The following is a 23,242-nucleotide window of genomic DNA, read 5'->3' on the forward strand; positions in this document are numbered from 1 at the left end:
GGACAAATGAAAATCGCTCTTGTTGCGATGTGACAGCTGAAGCTCCATGATAACAAATGCAGAGTCCGACTACTCAAACTCTCCGTTTCATCAGGTGAGCGAAGCGACATTCTTTATAATACACTCACTGGTCAGCCCCCCCTCACCCCACTGCCCCCTAATTTAGTCCCAAGAATGACCTTGTCGGCTTTGTGTTAGTTAGAACTAATGCTGCGCTCGACAGATCCAGAACATAACATTGCATTTGTGATTCCATCTTAAGTGAGGATTTAGACTCTAAATACTTTAAATACTCACTCTAAATTTTAGAGTGAGTATTTAAATGAGGTATCGTATGTCTATTGACTGTAATGATAACACAACCATCTTGTGTCTAGGTCTGTGGACAGTGTAACGTATAACATCCATACATGCGGTTTGCATTGTTATAGGAACATTTTGTGCGCCTGAAATGAAATTAAAAACCTAAAATAAAATATAAACACCTACTTTAAGTACATCTGCAAAATCTAATAACATCCCAAACACAAGCCGTATCAAAAGGGGAATCCTAAACTGCTTTCACAGTGTAAGTAAGGCGTTATCTATTTCAACCCAACATATTTGTCAGACGTTATTTAGTCATATTGGAACTCAAAATATTAGAAACATATGAGTGTAAAGTTTCCTAGTACAACACTATAAACTACGACATCAAATATGTTTTTTCGGATTATGATTCACCATTAATGAAGAATGCATCGGACAGAATTCAGGCTTATTCATTAGATGAGTATCATTGGGTTCGTACAGTGTGGTGGCTATCATATTTGGATTGTTTGGCATGGAGCAGGTCAATGCTTGACTTAATATCACTACAAATTTGATTGTAAAGGATTGTCTATTGATTTGGCGTTTGCGTCCAATCCTATTAGATGTCCCTGGTGTACCTAATAATGTGTCCTATTAAAGTAACTCAGAATGTAAAATGTTCATTGGAGGTAGAGAAGCGCTTGCACATCTCTGAAGGAAGTCAAATCAAAACTGTTCTTCGCCATAATACGTTCTATGTGGCTCCACGAGTCCAAACACAGCATTCTGCTTAATGTTGCATTTGTGGAAAATGAATTAGGGCGCCACGTTTGTCTAGTGGTTAGTGAGTCAGCCTCACAGTGCAGAGGTGCAGGTTTATGGCCTTCCTGTGTGGAGTTTGCATGTTTTCCCCGTGACTGTGTGGGTTTTCTCCGGGTACTCGGGTGTCTTCCCACATTCCAAAAACATACATGGCAGGTTGATTGGGCACTCCAAATTTACCGTAAGTGTGATTGTGAGCGTGGATGGTTGTTTGTCTATGTGTGCCCTGCGATTGGCTGGCAAACAGTTCAGGGTGTACCCCGCCTCCTGCCTGAAAACACCTGGGATAGGCTCCAGCACGCCCGCGATGATTAGAAAATGATGGATGGAATATGAATTAAGCAGCAAAATCCACCTGTTAGCCATCTCAGTTACTCAGGGCCTAGGAGGAGACCACTCAACTGTGATGTCATTTTCATTTGACAGCAAGTAGCAAAATGGTCAACCCCTGAGATGGATAAAAACAGGTGGATTTTGCTGCTTAATTCATATTCCATAAACACAATATTAATCAGAATGGTGTGTTTAGACTAGTGGGACTGGATAGAACATGTTATTGCAAAGAACATTTTATTGCAAAGAACATTTTAAACTTTACTTCCCCTTTAAGAATTTCGACTCATGAATGTCAAGCCAATACCAATCATTGGTGTGGGTGAGAAGGTGGGTTTCCTTGGTTTAATGACCACTTTTAACACTGATTAAGTGATAACTGATGAGTGTAATCCTTAAGACAGCTGGAGAATAACTTTGTGTGTCAAATCGAGGCCAGAGGCAGCGCAAGATCACGGGATACTGTAAGGCTCCAGAGGAAACGATTGCCCAACTGCTCACTTTACAAACGCTCTCAGCAAAGGCAGCCCCGCTGTTTTGACAGCGACACTGAGATTTATGTGTCCTGACAGAGGACCAAGGGAATATATCATGACTGACGACACTAGCCCCATTTGAGATGAATAAGATGCTCTGACTGACCTGCTTCCCAGCAGGAGGAAGTCCCGCTTGCGGTTCAGCATGCGGGAATATGAATTTAAAGCTGTAGTCCCCAAACATCTATCAGTTGGTGAAAGACCAAATGTTATAATGTACAATACAGATCAGGGAACAGTGAGTCGGTGGGTGGTCAGGGCCGAAGCTCTCAGTACAGTGTCGACTAATATTAACATCCATCCATTACCCCAGCCGCTTATCCTCACGAGGCTCGCGGGCATGCCGGAGCCTACCCCAGCCATCTTCGGGCAGTAGGCGAGGTACACCCCGAACTGGTTGCCAGCCAATCGCAGGGCCAATCGCAGGGCACACATAGACAAACTCGTCCTGAGAGCCAGAACTAAACTTGGATAAAAGGCATTTAAGTTTCCAGCTCTCTTTTCCTGGAACAATTTACAAAAAGCCTTGAAATTCAATGATTTGGTCTCAAGAGATGCTTGATATTGTTGCTCAACATTGGAGACAGACATATCTGTTTGTAGATTTATGGGGTTTTAGTGATCTTTTTGTTGACATAAATGTGCTAAACTCAAATGCTTTAAGTTCATGTTGCCCAGCATTTATGGCTGTTGATTGTCTGACTAACTTTCTTAAATATGCAGATGCTGGTATGGACTAGAACAATCATAGAAAATATATTTTTGTAATCATAATAAGAGATGACTGGAAAAGTAAAGGTATAATGAAAAAAAAAACCCTATTTTTTCCTTGCAAAGAAAGCTTTTGGCATGGCTGTCTGTCTTAATGTCTTGATCTACTGTAGCTGCATTTACATCACTCGCAGCAGTATTTATCAAACTGCCTAGGATAATTACTCAATGTTGAAGCGGTGATCCTATTGATTTGAAGTGGCCTGTGATGCAAGACAACATAGCAGAGATCACAATGTACGTCAGATCAGTAGGTGACTCTTGTTTTTTTGAATGACAGCTCACAAACTATGATAAAACTAGCATCATGTAATGTTTTTCTTAATAGAATCATTCTATAGGAAACCCAACCTACAACTTATTGCCTCTGACATATTGTGCTCATTATCGCATTTTTTAAATGGGCCTACAGAGATACATCTGAACATTTTCCCCTCCACATTTTCTGTGACGTCTGTAACCAAATTTTTCCCATTCTCTTGAATCCCATTCCAACCTCTGTGGGTGTGGTGGTGAAAGGACTGCAGTTTAATTGTGCAAAACTAACATTTTTCCATGTGCCATTGGTACATGTGTGTGTTTGTTTTGTTTTTTTGTCAGCATTATCCAGGGGCTGTATCTGATTTTACTATATAATGGTAGTAGTCATAACATGTCAGACCTTTCCTGGTTCTACTGTTTTGGTTTCTTCACTCTATCTTTGCCATTTGCCAGAGGTTTTTGTGTCGGAGGAATGCGAGATTATCATCAACATGCACCATATTTGTGTTGGTAACCATGGAAGGAAACTAATATTCCAAGCACAAAAGAGCAGGACTATGTACAGGATGATACCTTCTGATTTCGTTTTAAGAGTTGACTTCTTCATATCATCCGAATAGCTTTGACTCTGTAGATGTTTAATTATCTGTGGAAAACAGATTAATTTTGTTACATTTTGAGGTGATAAAAAGGAAATCGTCTTTGGGGAAAGCCAAGATTTGTGTTGTGTTGTCGTTATCTGTCATTCGCTCGTGTTGAAATGTAGTAGTCTTTGTCAGGAGCAGGTCGAAGCAAAACACAGACGCCTTTGTCACCATGATCCAACACTAGATAAGATCTATCCGCTCTCAGCACTGGGCCACAACCACATATAGGCTTGCGGTCAATACAATAAGGCTTAGTGGCTACTTTTTCCATTCAGGGTAATTGGCTGGGGACTCTGTCAAACCACACTTCCTTTCAGTTCATAGCAGTTGTATTCATATCACTTGGCGATTATTTGCTCTGGCTTGACCCATTGATTGTGGGGTTTAAACCCTCGGCTCCTCAAATAGTCGCCTCGCTCAGCTGTTTCACGGTCGCGCTGCTGTTAGCGACAGTGAAAAGAGCAATATGGAGATCAGTGGTTTCAATTAAGCCTTGAATGCAGGGCATACCTAGAAGAGATGGGGGTTAGACATACAACACTGCGACTGTGACTTTTGCATCTGTCACTCTCCATCCAGCCAGGTGTCCGTGTCTAAATCAGCAGGATTAACTCAGATTGCGCTGATAGTTGAAACAGACCCCCCTCATTGCCAAACCACCTCCCTTTTATTGTTCACATTAAGATCAAATTAAGCTCGGCGCAACAGGACTAATGCGCCGCCCTCTCCTGCCTTCTGCTGCCCAGAGGAAGACATCAGAGGTGCGATTGGTTGCCTCTCTGATACTGCCTGCTCCTCCAGACTCCCTTCCATCTGGGATCCTCAGGGAGAAGAATATCTGACAAGGGGCTTGTAAGCCTCTTAGCCCCCCTGTTGCCTGGCTCTCTCTCAGCCCATGTTTTCCTAATTTAGTTGTGTAAGGAGTCCAGCTCTAGGCCCTTGTGTGCTGTTTGGATTGAGATTGTCTTTGTGGCTGTAATAGACTGGCCGTGTATATCAATTAACACGACTCAGCCAATGGCAGTGTCCCGTCCCTGGAGATCAGTTGCTGTCATTCCTATTGGAATATTTCCTCATGACCCCAATAAGGTCTAAATTAAATAATCATTTGAATTTGATATTTTGGATGAAGGCGTGTTTGGGTCACCCTGAAAAGAAATTAAGTCATACTCAAAGACTGAAGTAAAGGAAATACATTTGTAATTACCGGAATAAAGTTGAAATATTACTTGAGAGATGAAATGTTTCCAAAATATTATGATAACAACAAAAATGTATTAAAACAAAGTCATAATAACATGCACGTGAACGTAAACCTCTGTCATGATTCGGATGATCAAGAATCTTATCAAGTTGATTTCTGTACGTTTTAAATCAAGGGAATCAGTATGAGCAGTTTAATGTGATTGTGCAAATGTTTACATATGTCCCCCGAAGAAGAAAAATGACAATTGTTTCTTAAAAAAGGTTCTTTGCCCCATTTACCCAATACCCAGAATTTTTTTTTCTCCCCAAAAATAAATATGATAACATACATATGGCACGTGTCTTGAGAGAGAGTCAGTGACTTCTGTGTACAGACTGTTAATGTTTGTAGTTGTCTGGACTTTTTGTGAAGGGTGACCGTAGTAATGTTAGCAATCTTTTAAGAAATGAACACATCTGTCAGGCATTTTTTTTAAATTCTTGGGAGCCATGCCGTTTTCTGAGACAAAGGGAACAATTACACATGTCAGTGTGGATGACTTCCACTTCATTGTCACTTGTCATAATGACATTCAACATGTCAACCCAGGTGACACTTAGGTCGGACTTTGCTTCACTGCTTCACTCTCCGTTTGACAGCTGGGTGGACGGACGCAATGTCATCAACATTCATGCGCTTGCATTTTCTTCACATATGTGTCATTTGTCTTCTTTGAGTTACTTGTGTTTCTTTGCTCAGAGGATCGCAGAGTTAAACACACAATGAGGTTTTTTTCATCGGGCACTATTCAGCTATTCATTGGAGACACCCCACCCACAGCCCTCTCTCTCTTTTCTGCACTGTAGCACTGTGTCATGACTGTGGGAGGCTAGTGGCCACAGATGGTTCCGCAGAGAGGGCTGCGCTGACTTTCTTTGTTTTCCCATGAACGTATTTAGTGTGTAATCCTGGATTAGCAGAAAGACTTGGTGTTAATTTACAGCTGTAAATCAGTATTCGATTAATGTCGGTGCTGACACATATGTGCTGGGTATTAAGGGGCAAGACATCGGGTGGCTTTGCTGACTCAGGGGAATCAGAGGTAATGGGAGATCCAGTCACGTCTTTGTGGACGTCCACCTTGTGCTGCATCCCAAAGGAGTCACTGCAGCTCTTGTATACACATTATTCGAGCCACATATAGGTAATGCTATTGTGTGTGCACATTCGCACCACATGCGTGCACGCACGGCACATACTATCAATGACAGAGGGCGCCTCAGAAAACCAGGCGGCTGCATATGGACTCTCTTGATATCAACCACTGGCCGTGTGATCTTGTTATGCAAAGTCCCTTAATCCCCACCTTTGCTGAATGCACACTGGAATAGAGGAGTGGTGGTAGTGAGGGATGAGGAGGGTTGAGAGTGGGGGGAGTCACACAGTGATATGAAGGCAGCTGTACAGGAGGCTGTCCAGTGTAGCAAAAATGTTGATCCTCATCCTAGCAGAAGAAAGAGCGAATGTGAGCTCATGTCTGAGTGCGCGTTACGCAAGTTGCCATGAGGCGGCGAGTTGACTAAAACAGTGGCAAATAGACTTGAACATGAGGCCTTATTGCCGATTTGGGATTGACATGAAACTTTACACTTTCTTTCAAACAGAGGAATTATATTGAAAAAAAAAAAGCGGTGTTATCCAGTCAAGAACCAATCGCTCAGGCATGAACAACAGCAACACAATACTGTCAAAAACTGGTTGACAAAAGCATCCAAGTTGTTTCTTTTGAGTATCATATCCTACTTTTATGAGTCTTCTGGATTATTTGGGTTTTATAAATTCCAGAAGAATTTTGTATCAAAATCCTGTTGTTCATCTGATATATTTATATGGACTTGTTTAGTCGACCTCTGCCCTGGGTGGCTGTGGCTCTTTTGAGGGATTGTTTCAAACCCCGGCCCTGACTGACCACCGTCAAAATATCCTTGGGAAAGACTCCAAACCCTAATTTGCTCCCAGTGCCTTGCATGGAAGGAGTCATTTTCATTGTGTCATTCATAATTCGGTCGCGGGCTCTGACGTCCAAACTGTAGGATCCAGATGAGTCGGTCCACTGTTGTACATTGCAGGTTCGGTGTGGAACAACTTGATTGGCCCTTATCTCAGATCCATATGCATTTGGGATGAAATGGAACCGGAAAATGTAGATTGGCGCCCAGCACCTTTCATCCATCATTAAATATCTCTGACCTCAAAAATGTTCTAAATGGAAGGACAAAAAAAGTTCAAAAGACGATAATCTTGTTGAATGTCTTTCTGGGGACAAAAAGGAGAAGAACTCCAAATTCCTGGTGGGTGTAATGTTTCGGTGGCCTCATTTTTTTGTCTATTTTGCCCCTTTCTACTATTTACACCTTTTGCATGGATGATGAGAACTCCCAGGCAGGAATGTAGTCAAGGTATATGAGGAGTTTTTGGAGCCTGTATCAGAAAGGCCAGCAAACGGGCCACAGGTATTGTAGGGATAAAACACTCGGCTGAAGGCTTGAAAGGTGGAATGAAGTTGGCATGGACGAGACAGCATTGTGTGTTTCTTTTTGTCTGTGTGTTCGAATATCTGAGTGGGGGTAATGGGATTATGGGTAACACCTTTGGCGGGGCTGGGAGAGCCAACTGACGCTCGGTCTGTTGGGAGCCTGGGGAGAAAGTGGGGTGGCAGTGGCCGGGCAAAAGAGAAATTGGGGGTCTAATCCGTGTCCATCTTTGGGAAGTCATTCCCTGAGCTCTGAGGATTTGGGCCTTTGGTTTCCGCTCTGCTTGGTTTGGTTAATAATACCCTGGGAGGGGACGAAGACAGAGGGGAATGAGACAGAAGGAGCCAGGGTGATGGAGAAAAAAAAGGTTTCTTTACCCTGTGGTGCACTGGCAGGACAGCGGCCTGCGCTGAAATTGTTTGAAGAGCAGACAAAGCCAAGCTGTGGCCATTCCTCATATCTCTTTTTTTTTAATTAAAACAAAGTCATAATAACATGCACGTGAACGTAAACCTCTGTCATGATTCGGATGATCAAGAATCTTATCAAGTTGATTTCTGTACGTTTTAAATCAAGGGAATCAGTATGAGCAGTTTAATGTGATTGTGCAAATGTTTACATATGTCCCCCGAAGAAGAAAAATGACAATTGTTTCTTAAAAAAGGTTCTTTGCCCCATTTACCCAATACCCAGAATTTTTTTTTCTCCCCAAAAATAAATATGATAACATACATATGGCACGTGTCTTGAGAGAGAGTCAGTGACTTCTGTGTACAGACTGTTAATGTTTGTAGTTGTCTGGACTTTTTGTGAAGGGTGACCGTAGTAATGTTAGCAATCTTTTAAGAAATGAACACATCTGTCAGGCATTTTTTTTAAATTCTTGGGAGCCATGCCGTTTTCTGAGACAAAGGGAACAATTACACATGTCAGTGTGGATGACTTCCACTTCATTGTCACTTGTCATAATGACATTCAACATGTCAACCCAGGTGACACTTAGGTCGGACTTTGCTTCACTGCTTCACTCTCCGTTTGACAGCTGGGTGGACGGACGCAATGTCATCAACATTCATGCGCTTGCATTTTCTTCACATATGTGTCATTTGTCTTCTTTGAGTTACTTGTGTTTCTTTGCTCAGAGGATCGCAGAGTTAAACACACAATGAGGTTTTTTTCATCGGGCACTATTCAGCTATTCATTGGAGACACCCCACCCACAGCCCTCTCTCTCTTTTCTGCACTGTAGCACTGTGTCATGACTGTGGGAGGCTAGTGGCCACAGATGGTTCCGCAGAGAGGGCTGCGCTGACTTTCTTTGTTTTCCCATGAACGTATTTAGTGTGTAATCCTGGATTAGCAGAAAGACTTGGTGTTAATTTACAGCTGTAAATCAGTATTCGATTAATGTCGGTGCTGACACATATGTGCTGGGTATTAAGGGGCAAGACATCGGGTGGCTTTGCTGACTCTGGGGAATCAGAGGTAATGGGAGATCCAGTCACGTCTTTGTGGACGTCCACCTTGTGCTGCATCCCAAAGGAGTCACTGCAGCTCTTGTATACACATTATTCGAGCCACATATAGGTAATGCTATTGTGTGTGCACATTCGCACCACATGCGTGCACGCACGGCACATACTATCAATGACAGAGGGCGCCTCAGAAAACCAGGCGGCTGCATATGGACTCTCTTGATATCAACCACTGGCCGTGTGATCTTGTTATGCAAAGTCCCTTAATCCCCACCTTTGCTGAATGCACACTGGAATAGAGGAGTGGTGGTAGTGAGGGATGAGGAGGGTTGAGAGTGGGGGGAGTCACACAGTGATATGAAGGCAGCTGTACAGGAGGCTGTCCAGTGTAGCAAAAATGTTGATCCTCATCCTAGCAGAAGAAAGAGCGAATGTGAGCTCATGTCTGAGTGCGCGTTACGCAAGTTGCCATGAGGCGGCGAGTTGACTAAAACAGTGGCAAATAGACTTGAACATGAGGCCTTATTGCCGATTTGGGATTGACATGAAACTTTACACTTTCTTTCAAACAGAGGAATTATATTGAAAAAAAAAAAGCGGTGTTATCCAGTCAAGAACCAATCGCTCAGGCATGAACAACAGCAACACAATACTGTCAAAAACTGGTTGACAAAAGCATCCAAGTTGTTTCTTTTGAGTATCATATCCTACTTTTATGAGTCTTCTGGATTATTTGGGTTTTATAAATTCCAGAAGAATTTTGTATCAAAATCCTGTTGTTCATCTGATATATTTATATGGACTTGTTTAGTCGACCTCTGCCCTGGGTGGCTGTGGCTCTTTTGAGGGATTGTTTCAAACCCCGGCCCTGACTGACCACCGTCAAAATATCCTTGGGAAAGACTCCAAACCCTAATTTGCTCCCAGTGCCTTGCATGGAAGGAGTCATTTTCATTGTGTCATTCATAATTCGGTCGCGGGCTCTGACGTCCAAACTGTAGGATCCAGATGAGTCGGTCCACTGTTGTACATTGCAGGTTCGGTGTGGAACAACTTGATTGGCCCTTATCTCAGATCCATATGCATTTGGGATGAAATGGAACCGGAAAATGTAGATTGGCGCCCAGCACCTTTCATCCATCATTAAATATCTCTGACCTCAAAAATGTTCTAAATGGAAGGACAAAAAAAGTTCAAAAGACGATAATCTTGTTGAATGTCTTTCTGGGGACAAAAAGGAGAAGAACTCCAAATTCCTGGTGGGTGTAATGTTTCGGTGGCCTCATTTTTTTGTCTATTTTGCCCCTTTCTACTATTTACACCTTTTGCATGGATGATGAGAACTCCCAGGCAGGAATGTAGTCAAGGTATATGAGGAGTTTTTGGAGCCTGTATCAGAAAGGCCAGCAAACGGGCCAGAGGTATTGTAGGGATAAAACACTCGGCTGAAGGCTTGAAAGGTGGAATGAAGTTGGCATGGACGAGACAGCATTGTGTGTTTCTTTTTGTCTGTGTGTTCGAATATCTGAGTGGGGGTAATGGGATTATGGGTAACACCTTTGGCGGGGCTGGGAGAGCCAACTGGCGCTCGGTAATGGGATTATGGGTAACACCTTTGGCGGGGCTGGGAGAGCCACCTGACGCTCGGTCTGTTGGGAGCCTGGGGGGAAAGTGGGGGGGCGGTGGCCGGGCAAAAGAGAAATTGGGGGTCTAATCCGTGTCCATCTTTGGGAAGTCATTCCCTGAGCTCTGAGGATTTGGGCCTTTGGTTTCCGCTCTGCTTGGTTTGGTTAATAATACCCTGGGAGGGGACGAAGACAGAGGGGAATGAGACAGAAGGAGCCAGGGTGATGGAGAAAAAAAAGGTTTCTTTACCCTGTGGTGCACTGGCAGGACAGCGGCCTGCGCTGAAATTGTTTGAAGAGCAGCAAAAGCCAAGCTGTGGCCATTCCTCATATCTCTTTTTTTTTATCTCTTGGTAGTGGTGGAGTGTATACTGCATCCACTGTGCCTGACTTGCGTCCAAATGGTCTTTGCCCTCTGTCCACGCAGCAGCTTGAGTAAAAGTCAATACGCTAAGTGTGACTGAGGTGTTTGCTCACAAGCCACATATATCTCGAGCGTGTCCGTGTCAGTGTTTTTCGGGACGCACTGATGTTGTGTTTCTGTGGTCCTGAGAGGAGCCGATAACTGCTCTAAACATTGTTAGTGCTAGTGATGGTGTGACTGTTACGGTGCAGAGGTGCCTCGTGTGCAAGTGTCACAGCTTCTGTGTTCTCTCCATCACCGCAGCGCAAGGTGTTGATTGGTCTGTCATACACTGGGTCAAGGTTCAGGGCAGTTTTGTGGTGGGAACTGACTTCTGAGAATGAAACACCAGGGAATGTGGCATCTTAGCCAACTGTGACAACCTTGTCTACACCGTTAAGAAATTAAGCCCCCAAATGGCTTTTGGCTTTCGACAGTCGATATAAGACTAACGGAAATGCGACACTATCTTTGGGCTGTTTGCACTGCACTGTTTCTTTGTATTTTTTGTTGAAAATTGTTCAAAATAGTTTTGGTTATCTATTGTACAAAACAACATAGTTTTAAAAGTTAATAAGCGGACATATATGATTCTGACACCCTTTTTTCCGGTTCAGTCAAAATTGAGAGCATTTTACGAATTTAGGCTTATTCTAGTCCAGGGTTATGCAACTCTGGTCCTCGAGAGCCGCTCCCCTGCCGGTTTTAAAAGTTAACCTCTTCCAACACACCTCCTTCAAATGATCAGGATCTGATCAGGAGCACATTGGAGAGATTATGATGTTGGAGGAAGAAACTTCTCAAACCGGGGAGCGGGTCTCGAGGACTAGTGTTGCCTACCTCCATTCTAGTCCATCAGCACCAAAACAACAAAAGTGGAACAAATCCATTTTATGGCACACCATTTAAGTGTACCTCACTGCTACTGTATGCCACTGAATCAGATTAATTGGTTACATGCGTACTGCGTTGTGTTTGAAAGTTCACAGGAGAAGCTGTTCGGTTTTTATTTGGTTGTTGCTTCTGGGTTTTTGTAACTCATGATGGCGAATAAATTGCACACATACTAATGCGGTGTGTTTTTCTCTGTAGGTGGAGATGATCCGCCGTGTGCTCGGGAAGGCCTTGGGGTTTGTAGGCTACACCATCCAGTATGGCTGCATTGCGCATTGTGCCTTCGAGTACATTGGAGAGATCGTGGTGGTTCGTATCATTACAGCATTGACGGCAGACTACATTTTCCTCAAATTTCATTCCGTCATTTGTGCTGGCATGTGAACTGTGATTGTTTTACAGTGCTCTGGCCCCTCAATGGAGCCTACCATTGTCAACAGAGATGTTGTTTTCTCGGAGCGAATGACTCGGCATCTTTGCAAAATACAAAAGTGGGTAGCAGTCATATACTATGCATGTTCATTTTGAGATAACTCGGTGATATTTGTGCTGAATAGCTATAGCAAGAACTGAATCAGTATGTGTGATCTCCATCTATCCATTTTGCTTAATTCAAAGGGTGCAAAACACATATTTTTGTTCACAAACGTCAAACATGACATGTCTTTGCCAATGCATCCTTTATGACCTTGACATTCAAGCTTCGTATTGCTTTTCTTCAATAGTTGCAAATTTTATGGTATTACATGTAAGATATTTTGCATTACCAAAATAATCCGTGTTAAATTACTGTGTACGTCATTTCTTTCAGGGGTGATATTGTGATTGTGAAAAGCCTATTTGACCCCAATATGAATGTTTGCAAAAGGGTAATTGGATTGGAAGGTGACAAAGTCTGCATGAGTGGACCCTCGAATTTTTTCAAGACCCACACATATGTAAGTATTTCTGTGTGTGTGTGTGTGTGTGTGTGTGTGTATAAAAAATATATGTGTGTGTGTTTGTATACACACGCGCGCTATTTAATGAATTTGTGAAAACGTGCTTCTACTGCAATTATACCAAAAACATCACCTTTTTCTTTGTGTACTCTGCCCTCTATAATTGACCTTTCTAAATGTTTTAGACGTCACAGGCCAATTTTGTGTTATTGGTCAAAGCATCCGCTTTTGACAACAGCTATGTTTTGTCAGTGAGAAGCCCAGAAAGTGAGCCGGGGCTCTGCTGGTGAAACGACTGTCATTGCTTTTCTATTACTGATCTCCCCCAACGCCCACAGCCCAGGCCTGCAATCTCTCTGAAGCCTGTTGGAGTTAGTGCCAGCTGAATGGTCAGACTGATGGGTGGGCGGAAGTGCGTGTGTGTTTGTGTGATCGTGGATGTACATTTGTGTACATTGTCCTGGAAACCAAATATTGCATTTATGTTGCATTTCTTAGAATTTAATTGTGTTTTATGGGCAAAGGCTAGGACCAGGTAATGTTTATGATGTGGAATGGGCAAGCTTCTTGCCATGCTGTGCCTTTAGCTTCACCGAAACATTCAGAGAATTTCAATTGTATTAGGCATCATCCTTGTATTTTATTTTATGTTCTCAGTATGAAGCAGAATGCTCAGTCACGTTCATGTTTTGGTCATCTTTAATTGAACGCCTGCTGAATAGCTATAATATAGTGTGGCTATCAAATGTTCTTTTCATTTTGGCTCCATTTCAAATACCGCACTTGGACCTAAACTCCCTATACGATAGCTTTACATCACTTAAACGTGTTGACTCGTCAACCAAATGATATTTCCTCTGATTTGGATCATAAAGCTCAACGGGTCTTTAGTTTGGCTTCTGTTGCACCCAGAACCCAGCTGCTTCTGTTTTGAGATGTTCTGTCTGTCATGCAGCAACTCACATATCCAAATTGAAAGACCACCGTTTGAGTTAATGAAATGTTTTCACACTTGGGAACACAACTGGCTTTGTGTGACTCCAGTGGATGTAACCGACAAAAGGCCATTGTTCAAATTAAAGTTTAGTGTCCTTCAGGGTGGCATGAAGATGACGTGTGTTGTCTGTGTGTGCGATGATGTTAGGCATTATGGGATCTGTAAAGATGAGCTTCGCAAGGCGGTGGCTGTCATCGCCTCCTTTTTGCACAGACAGGCTGGCATGCTGTCTCCACCCTGAGAGATCCAACTGCCGGCTAATTGCACTGTCACCTTTTTAGGAATGATCTCTGTGTCTGAGCTATTGTGTCAAAACAATGACACTTGATCCCTAATATTACTGCGCACAGGGGGAGAGAGCGAGCGAGCGGAGGATAGGCTGGTAAAGTGACAGAGATGAAATCCCCCCCCCACACCCGTCACCACCCACACGATGCTTTCTATGCACTGTAGATCGACAGAGCCAGATATGGAAAGATGAACTCTGGGTTCTTGCCTGTATTTAATTTGACACCTCAATCATGTTAACATAATGAGTGCACTTATAATGTGGACATTTAACTCCACGCCCACTCGTTGAGAGCAGCTCCACTTTCAGTCCTTGACAGGTACACAAATGCTCCCCATCGGCGCAGCCCGTACGACAGCTGGCTTGATGATGCTGTCCATCATGCCACACATTCCAGTGTAATAAAGTAACACACTGTAGTCCGAATTACTGTACCGGTACTCATTATGACTAGTCAGGTTATTCTATTGTCATTGTAAAACACAATAAAGTGTTTATTTCGTGGTTTGAAATGATAGGCCTCCATTTTTTTTTCAAGTTTAATGAGAGATTAATGGATAAAGTAGCGCCACATGCTGTAGGCCGCATCTGGCCCACTGGCGTGTATTTTTGTGGCCCCTTAACTGTTCACTTAAGTGTTTTTGGATAGGTCAGCACATGTTTACCACGTTCTGACCTTCAGACAGCCACACTTAGCTGAACTAGCAACAACGGAGTATACCTCCACTACACAGCCTCTTACACGGTCACTTAGAGTTACTGGTAACTGCTTGGAGTGCAATTTTGGACTTTCACTTTTGTTTTTTGAGTCGTTCTCAAGTTGACACTTTCGAGCAAAGATAAAACGAAAATGGCGTGTCTCAATTTAGCTGCTAAAAGACAAGTGGACAGTGAAAATCAGCACTGGCTGACACTGTACGTAACGTGTGTAGCCTCTGAATAACCGGACAGAAAAACATGTTTGTGGTTCTTTGTGTTTCTATCTTTTTTTTTTTTTAACCTGCAGGTAATATATTTTGGAATCATGACAGGGGTCATTGTTTTGTTTAATTCAACTCTTAATTGTCAAAATGGAAATATTTGATTGAAGTTCATATTTTTAGATGAATGAGATATTACGTTTTGAATATTGCAATCTTTACTCAATCTCTACTCATTTTATTGTATTTCCATTGTACAGTGTATGATCCCAGCCTCACTTTTCAGCACCCATTTGATTGGCCGCTGGTTGTATCATTATCCCCTACAGCCAATGGTGAAACTGCCAGTTTGATCTTAACTGCTGTGACGAAGTGGACTTAAGTGTACCACTTAGAGAAAATCTGGCTTGTAGTACGCGAGGAGAGCCTCAAACTTCTCTCCCCAACACCCAAGACTAATTCCAATTAAGCACAGGGCAAATGTGTTGGGCATTGACAAGGAATAGAGCAGTTACCAGCTTAGTCGGCTTCGTGAACGACCAGAGGCAGGGGTGGCCATCGAAAATTTTGGGAAAATATTAATTTTCCCAAAACAACCAGTGTGATTCCAGGCCGATCTTGGCCATCACTGAAATTTGTTTCAGTCTCAGAACCCTGCATAACTTTGTCGTGTTATTTTTCCTTGTGCTTTCATGGCTCAGACTTCTCTGAAATGACACAATGCCAGTCCTTTCAAAAAGTTCCTACTCGCCTCGGTGAGTTTTAGGTCTGTCGAACCAGAAGTTGAGTGGAAATAAGGTTGTGGCTTGTCAGATGACAAACGGCGGTGCGTCTTTTGCCTTTGCTTGGGAGCAGGCATATGTTACCATGTTAATGAGGTGTAATGGTGGGAATCCAGCATGCTGACATATGGTTCTCCGATGACTCCTTTAATGATATTCATTTGCGTCGTCGTTATTCACCGAGTTGTTTACCCCGTGTTAGGTCAACATGTCAGTGGCTCGAGATTATGTCACATCATCTGTCTCAATTATGGAAAATGAAACAAAGCAAACCATCCCCGCTGTCGGACGGACAATCAAGAGGGCTGAGTGGTGCCGGTGAAGTAAGGAATTAATATTGTAACTCGAGCACGGACAATCTCCGCATTTCTTTCCCCATGCTATGATTCCAGAGCACTTTTGCCGTTAAAAAGTTAGGCAACACAAAAATAGACTTGCGGATTGTGATGCCCATTATGACAATATAATGTGTTGTTGATCCTGTCTGCACATATAGGGGGGACAGCGCACTTAATTAGGGCCTTGACAAGCCTACTCTCCTAAAGTGATGAGATTAATCATAATTGGTGTCATTGTGAATTAGAGCCTGCTTGGATGACCACCCCACTGGCAGGTCGGACCACGGTGGAGACCCTTGGACACTGCTGCTAGCCGCAGCTTAGCGCTCTCTCTCTCTCTCTCACTTGCTCTAGATCACTCTCTTCCTCTCGCACTCTCTCTCTGCCCAGCTAACTCAAGCCACTCTCCTGCTTTGAGGGGTGCAGATCTCAGCCAACAGACTAATGAACCCCGTTTGAAGTTTTGCTAAATCCCACTCCGACCCTGCCCGTTACCCATGACCTCTCTCCTAATACCGTATGGGGTTAAAGAGGGACAGGCAGGTTGACGTTAAGATGAGGGGCTGTTCGCTGAAGCAACTCACTGGAGGGGTAGCTGAGCGGGTGTGTGTCGGAACAGGAACGGGGGGGCTGATTGGTGATCGGCAAAAAGTAAAATCTCACATCATCAAAAACAAAAAAAATTATACCGTATAGCTTAATCAGATTTTCTCTCTGCTGATGCGTCTGGTGTGTCTTTAAGGTGCCAAAAGGTCATGTGTGGCTAGAGGGCGATAACCTTACGAACTCTACTGACTCAAGGAGCTACGGCCCAGTTCCCTATGCCCTCATCCGAGGGCGTGTTTGCTTGAAGGTAACACAGGATCATGGTTTCACATACAGTATACTGTATATTTAAATGTCATATAGAGCTCTGGAAAAAATGTAAAGAACACTGAAAAATGATTTTATTTTCAACAAATGCCATGCCAAATAAATCATTGGCCTCATAGCATAATTGCCAGTCATTTTTGAATGTGTGTCGGAAAAAGAAAACCACACAAAAATGACCACCATTTGACCTTTGCAGATGACCCAGACAGATGAGTGCAATCATTTTTAGTCTTTCGTCTTTTTTTTTTTTTTTTTTGTAACAGAAAGATAAAAAAATGACAAATAATTATACTATGAGGGCAACAAAATCTTTGTTGAAATTCAACCAAGCTGAAGTGTTTGTCATCTTCGGTAAATGTTGATTGATTGTGACACAAACACAGCAAGCAGTACTGGCCTGAAGTCTGTCCTGGAATTTCAAGTCATCTTATTTTTCTTTTAGTTGTTTAATCTTACAGTGGTCTCAAATTTTATTTCCAGAGCTCTATATGTTTGTCAGGTATATGTGTCACACTGGCTAACCTAAATTGCAGTGTAAAATTTAAATACAATGTGTTTTGTTTGTGGTGTTCATTCCACTCTTATTTTTTATTCATTTTATTCATTTATTTCAAGCCACAATGGCCATTTTAAGCCCTCATAAAAGACATGAAACAGTTGGAAATTTAAAGCAAATGAGTCCGATTGACCAAAAGCCTGGACAACATACGTCGAGCTTTCCATTCTGCTATGTTGTCATGTCACTGGATGTCATAGCAACCACGACCCCGGAAACGGGTCAGCCAACCTTCTGTCCATCTGATTGGACAGCGGCACTCCACTGGAGGGCCTACTGAGACAGCTGATGAAATAACACGATCTTGTTTAAAGTCTCACACATCATTAATTGCCATATTAACAAATGTGTCGAGCAAATTGTCGGAGTTGCAGTGATAATAAATCTGCCATTCAATGTTTTTCTTCTCTATGCCTTGAACAGCTCTGGCCCCCGGATGGTTTTGGGATCCTCAGCGAAAGTCCGACCAGACGGATCGTTAAAGATCAGGATGATTGTGGTTCAGACTAACATGACTTTCACTCATTTTTAAATAAACCGTATGTGTTTATAGGAGAACAAACATATTGTGTGTTAAGTCACTTATGTCATTTTTACTGGACTGAGCACTTAACCGTGCAATGTAATTGCTGAAATTATGTTAAACATTATTATTATTATTATTATTATTATTAATATTAGTATACCCATTTCATTAGTTTTGTTTTTCAGTAGATGTTTTTTTTGTACTTGTGTAACATCAAATACAACCTTGGAGTGCATGTTTCATATGTAGAGCTGCAAAGCTACCCAAAGGTTTCGATATAATCTCCATACTGTTAAAGGTTTACATGAAGACCATGAACAAAAATCATCTGGGAATATATGCACTCTGATTTACTTCAGCTCTTAATGTAAAACAAATTTTAAGATGCATCTTATATCATATTTTCAAATCATTTTACATGCTCCAATCCTGGAAAACGAACGATTAATTTCATGCTTACCCTTTCTTGGAGTGGCTAAACAAAAGCCCCGTTGTTTAATTATTTGTTAGGCTACCGAGGCCATTGGAAATATGTTAACATTTGCCATTCAAGCATACAATATTAATAAGCACTTAGTGAGGACTTCGTTTACCACGGAGCGGAACAATGCAAAAAAAACCAAAAAAACAAAAAACAGGTTCACAGAGTACATTAGCATTTATCGTGTTTTTTTTTAATCTAGGGTGAATTTCTATTTTTTTTCCAAGTTTATATTGCGTAGCCTTTGTAGATCATTTAATATTTCAGTGTTTTTTTTCTATTAAGATTCCAAATGGCACACTTAAATTACCTCAGTAATTTCCAAATACCAAAACACATTTTAGCGTACTCATTTAGGTACAACTTTCAGCAGGGGCTGACTGAAGAGCTTCTGAGCAGTGGCAAGAAAACCCCTGCAGGTTTTGATATCATAATGTATTCATCAGCCTGCTGACTGCTGCAAAAAAAAAAAAAAAAGTGCTGCTGTACTGCTGCTGTCATTTCTTAAAGGCCCACTGCTCTTCTTTACACGAAGCATAAGAGTACATTCACATGGTGAGCTGCTGAAGCTCAGCTGGTCATTCTCCGAGGCAGAGCGGGACACTTCTTCGTCCCAGCTCCCTAAGGGAAGTGTGTTCCAGGCAGCCGTGGGTCCCCGTCCAGCTGCTTCCTCTGTCTGGAGGGGGGCCAGAGGGTCAGCGACAAGGCTCCGTGTGACACTGAATTATCTGCCTGAGTGTGATTGTGCCTGCTGGGAGTGATGCTCAAGATTGTGAGAGAGCGTGCGTGTGTGTTTGCAGCTGGGAAGAAAAAAAAAATCTTTACGTGGGCTTTTTGCTCCAAGCATGTCTTTGTTTCTCAAGGTTTAATATTCATCTGCTGCGTGTCAACACGGTGCCAGTGTTGGGCTGAAATGCTGACACAAGTAGTCTTGGTGTGTCCGCTTGCCCTATTGTTGGAGCTCTTTCATTTTTTAATGGTTTGAAGGAAAGATGAAGATGATGAATAAATCATTTCAGTTGCGCCTACAAAATGATGTTGGGTTTTCATGGTAGTCATGTTAAATTGGCAACAAGTAGGCAGAATAACAGCAGTTTATTAGCCACGAGGGTGGCGAAATTCCGTCAATATTCAAAGTTGGAGGAATTTACTAAGGTAGACACTTAGAAGGGAATTTCAAATATAGTTGAGGAAAATATTTAGCGTACCTCCGAATAGTCGTACTTATTCAGGGAATTTCATTCTCAGTGCAGTGAATTGACAGTTTTTGTTTGGCTTCATTTTGCAAGAAAAAAAATTGTGGCGTGATCAAACCTGGCATACGCCGCCACTCAAGTGAAAAAAAAATGGGAATAATCAAGGTACTGGAATGCCTGTGCAAGTAGGGAAGGAGAGTCATTTATTTTGCAAAGAGACTATCTGCTTATGAAAACATGTTTCTGTTTAAGATTGAATATACTTTTCCATTATAGTACCCTCAACTCCTAGTTGCCCATTAATTATAAATTCCATGGAGCGTCTTTAATTTGGAATAGTTACCAAATTCTCGACCCGAACATCCCATGAAAATTACCATTGAAATGTTCCATATATTTTCCACCCGCTAGTCTGGACAGGAGTGAGATTTTAGCAAGGCTAAGGTGGGTCTGCTGACCTTAAAAGCTACAGTCATACTAAAAAATGATTTATTTATATTTTATATATATTTTTTTGGTTTCGTAATTCACTTTGCAGTAATGCTGTGTGCGTGTGTGTGCCTGTTGCATGCTCAGCCACTCACAAATGTAACTATCCAGCTTCCGAGTGCAGTTCAAGGATGCGATAAAACTGCTCACAAGAGCTGAGGATTTGAAGGGAGAATTTGAAGAAGCTTCATTGAAATCCCTGCTGTAGATCAATTTTGGTTTGATGGCTGAATAAAGTGACCAGGGAATGAAAACTGTTGACACACTTTTGACTGTCTGCACACATTGCTTGAAACCTGTTCTGCACTTTCATGCACCAATAATGTTAACTGGTAACCTGATAACCTCATAAGCTGTCCACTGTAATAACCGCTGTCCCTGAAAGGGTTAAAGGAAATACAGCAGTGTGACCAAGCTTTTTCTCTGTACGTCTCCGGATATACTGCTAGACACATGATAGGAAAACGTAACAATAGGGCAGTGATCCCCGTGGCCACGGGAGGTTGTCCACTGTTAATTATATTGACCGAATTATTTTTTTATTCCCCCCCCCCCAAAAATGTTAATCGATCTGTGCCACCCACATATATAGTAACAGGCTGAACAATCAAAAGTTGTACGACTAGATGGCAACATTTTTAACTTATGTATCCACTTTTTGTCAATTGTTTTGCGAAGTAGTGTGCCGTGAATTTTCACATTATGTGAAATATATCTATTGAGAATGCTTCAGGACACCTCTGTGCTGCTTTAAATAAGCACACGTAAATAACGAGTGCAGTGGACGCATTTATTGTTAAAAACTTGCAACCCAACATGCTGAGGCCATTTGAAGACACACAATTGTCCATGGCCCACAGCTGTCAATGGCTGCGTGACCAGTACATGGTGAGCGCCACTGCTCGCCCAAAGTTTTGGGGATATCCGTAACTCTAATGAGGACAAATGGCATAGAAAATTGACGGACGACTGGATGGATGAGGTTCCAGTCAAGAAACACTGTAATTAGTCCGAATCTTAAACATTACAACGGCGGAGCTGTGCTGACTTATGCAGATATTCTTTCCCAACGCTTGCAGTTTTGCAAGCTGTTCCAAAGGACTTGAGCAATGGAGACACCAAATGGGACAATTGGGGTGGAAAAATGTTGGACACAGAATCCAAATCCTTCAGAAGTGCAGACGTGAAATAAAAAGAGCATATGGGTAAAGAGCCGCTCGCCTTTGGCGACGGTCTGCTTTGTTTGTTTTTGTATCCGCGATGCAGAACATAAAAGCTTGGAAAAAGTCGCTGCCGTATTTCAACCAAGTCCTTTGGATTCAGCCACCCCGTTCAGTGGAGTGTGCAAAAATATGATACATTGTCATTTTTGATAATTCCAAACAGCATACCTGAAAAGCTTGGACTGGAAATGTATTTGCATGCAGCACCCATTGCCTCATGCGTCCAATCACCCTTTCGGCGCTCTCCCAACTGTCTTTGCATTGATGCAGTCATCTGATTACGTCCTTTGCAATTTCTCAGCCCCTGCCCTCACATGCAACACTGTTGGCGTTAGCGGATGAGAGAGTTTCTCCTTTCATTGACACACCCTTCTGATCATTCTCTCCTTTTAATCAAGCCTGATAGTACTTTTTAATTAAGACATCACAGGGGTTGTTTGATCACTCCGAGAGAAAGCGATGAGCTATGGAGGGGGGAAAGAAAAAGCCCTCATGGCTCTTAGACGGTGTGTGAACATGACTGAACAGCTTCAATTGGGCCGGTTCTGCATTCTCCAACTCTGCTCCCCCAGCTTCTGAGCTTTGAGGTGAGTACTTCCCTCCTGATCCGATACACGTCCACCTCCAGAGATCCATACTTGGCAGATTGTATTGGAGGCCTATTGAGCTGCTTACTATCAATACGCTTTGTGTTTTGTATGATGAACATGAGTGGGATTGGAAAATGTCAGGCCAGTTCGAAAGTTTTGCGGGAGCCATTCTTGCTTTATAGCGCAAAAACTACATTGTCATTGTGGTAAAGTAAAATCATGAGTTAGTCATTCAATCTGCTCATATGCTATTGATAATAATGGTGTATGTTGCTTAAGTGTTTGTTAATGCGTCATTTCCTACGTAGAAACTAACGAAGCATTTTTTGTAACTGTGTATGTATCTACATGAAAACATTTACTATAGGTCCAGCTCCGGCCTTCCTGTGTGGAGTTTGCATGTCCTCCCTGTGCCTGTGTGGGTTTTCTCCGGGTACTCCGGTTTACTTCCACATTCCAAAACATGCATGGCAGGCTGACTGAACCCTGAACATTGTCCCTAGGTATGAGTGTGAACGTGGATGGTTGTTCGTCTCTCTGTGCCCTGCGATTAGCTGGCTCCCAGTTAGGGGGTGTCCCCCGCCTACTGCTCGAAGACAGCTGGGATAGGCTCCAGTATGCCCCACGACACTTAGGATAAAGCGGATCAAAAAATGGATGGATGGATGGATATAACTTTAGGATGCTGGAAAAGCCGGAAAAATTCATCTTGAATGTGCTTGAAAAGTCTTTAAATTCTAGAGCGAGAGTAAGTGATCTCTTTTACATAAACACCGGCCTGTCTTTCATGTTGCTCCACCCAAAGGCACGAAACAACTAATACTTGTTCCCCCTCACTAATGGTGTGGGTGGATGGAATTATGTGTATATGCAATGTGGTGGTGATGGTGGAGGGGGTTGGGGCCTTTGCTGTACAGACTCATTGAGGGTCATAATGGAAAGCTATGGGACCTGTGTCCTCAGGCAAAGAGTGATTCACAGGATGACAGAGGCCTCAGTCCGACAGGCCTGACCTATATCTCTATTTGCATAACAGCGAGCTGAAAAGAGGAATTGGCAGATAAACATTTTTTGTTTCAAACGTTTCCTCTGTGCATGTGTTTGGAATATTTGCGCAAAGTAGCTTGTGTGCTTTGTCATCTCAAGCAACACTGCATGACTGTGTACTGTGTTTGTCGTTTTGTACTATGTTTGGCCAATTAGATTGTTGCCGTATGTGAGTCAGGAGGAAGAAGGTGTGTGTGTGTGTGTGTGTGTGTGTGT

The 23,242-nt window shown here is 42.6% G+C and overlaps 1 protein-coding gene across 1 annotated transcript; it reads left to right on the forward strand.

Annotated features, from left to right (window-relative positions):
- immp1l (inner mitochondrial membrane peptidase subunit 1) lies at nucleotides 1–18,038 on the forward strand. The gene is made up of 6 exons (XM_019895856.1): nucleotides 1–94; nucleotides 11,977–12,087; nucleotides 12,181–12,269; nucleotides 12,590–12,716; nucleotides 16,788–16,898; nucleotides 17,898–18,038. The coding sequence occupies exons 1-6, from the start codon at nucleotides 47–49 to the stop codon at nucleotides 17,982–17,984; spliced, it is 573 nt and encodes a 190-aa protein (XP_019751415.1). The 5' UTR covers nucleotides 1–46; the 3' UTR covers nucleotides 17,985–18,038.
- Nucleotides 18,039–23,242: the final 5,204 nt, after the last annotated feature.

Source organism: Hippocampus comes, unplaced genomic scaffold (assembly GCF_001891065.2).
Source record: "Hippocampus comes isolate QL1 unplaced genomic scaffold, H_comes_QL1_v1.1 scaffold80, whole genome shotgun sequence".
NCBI classification, from domain to species: domain Eukaryota; kingdom Metazoa; phylum Chordata; class Actinopteri; order Syngnathiformes; family Syngnathidae; genus Hippocampus; species Hippocampus comes.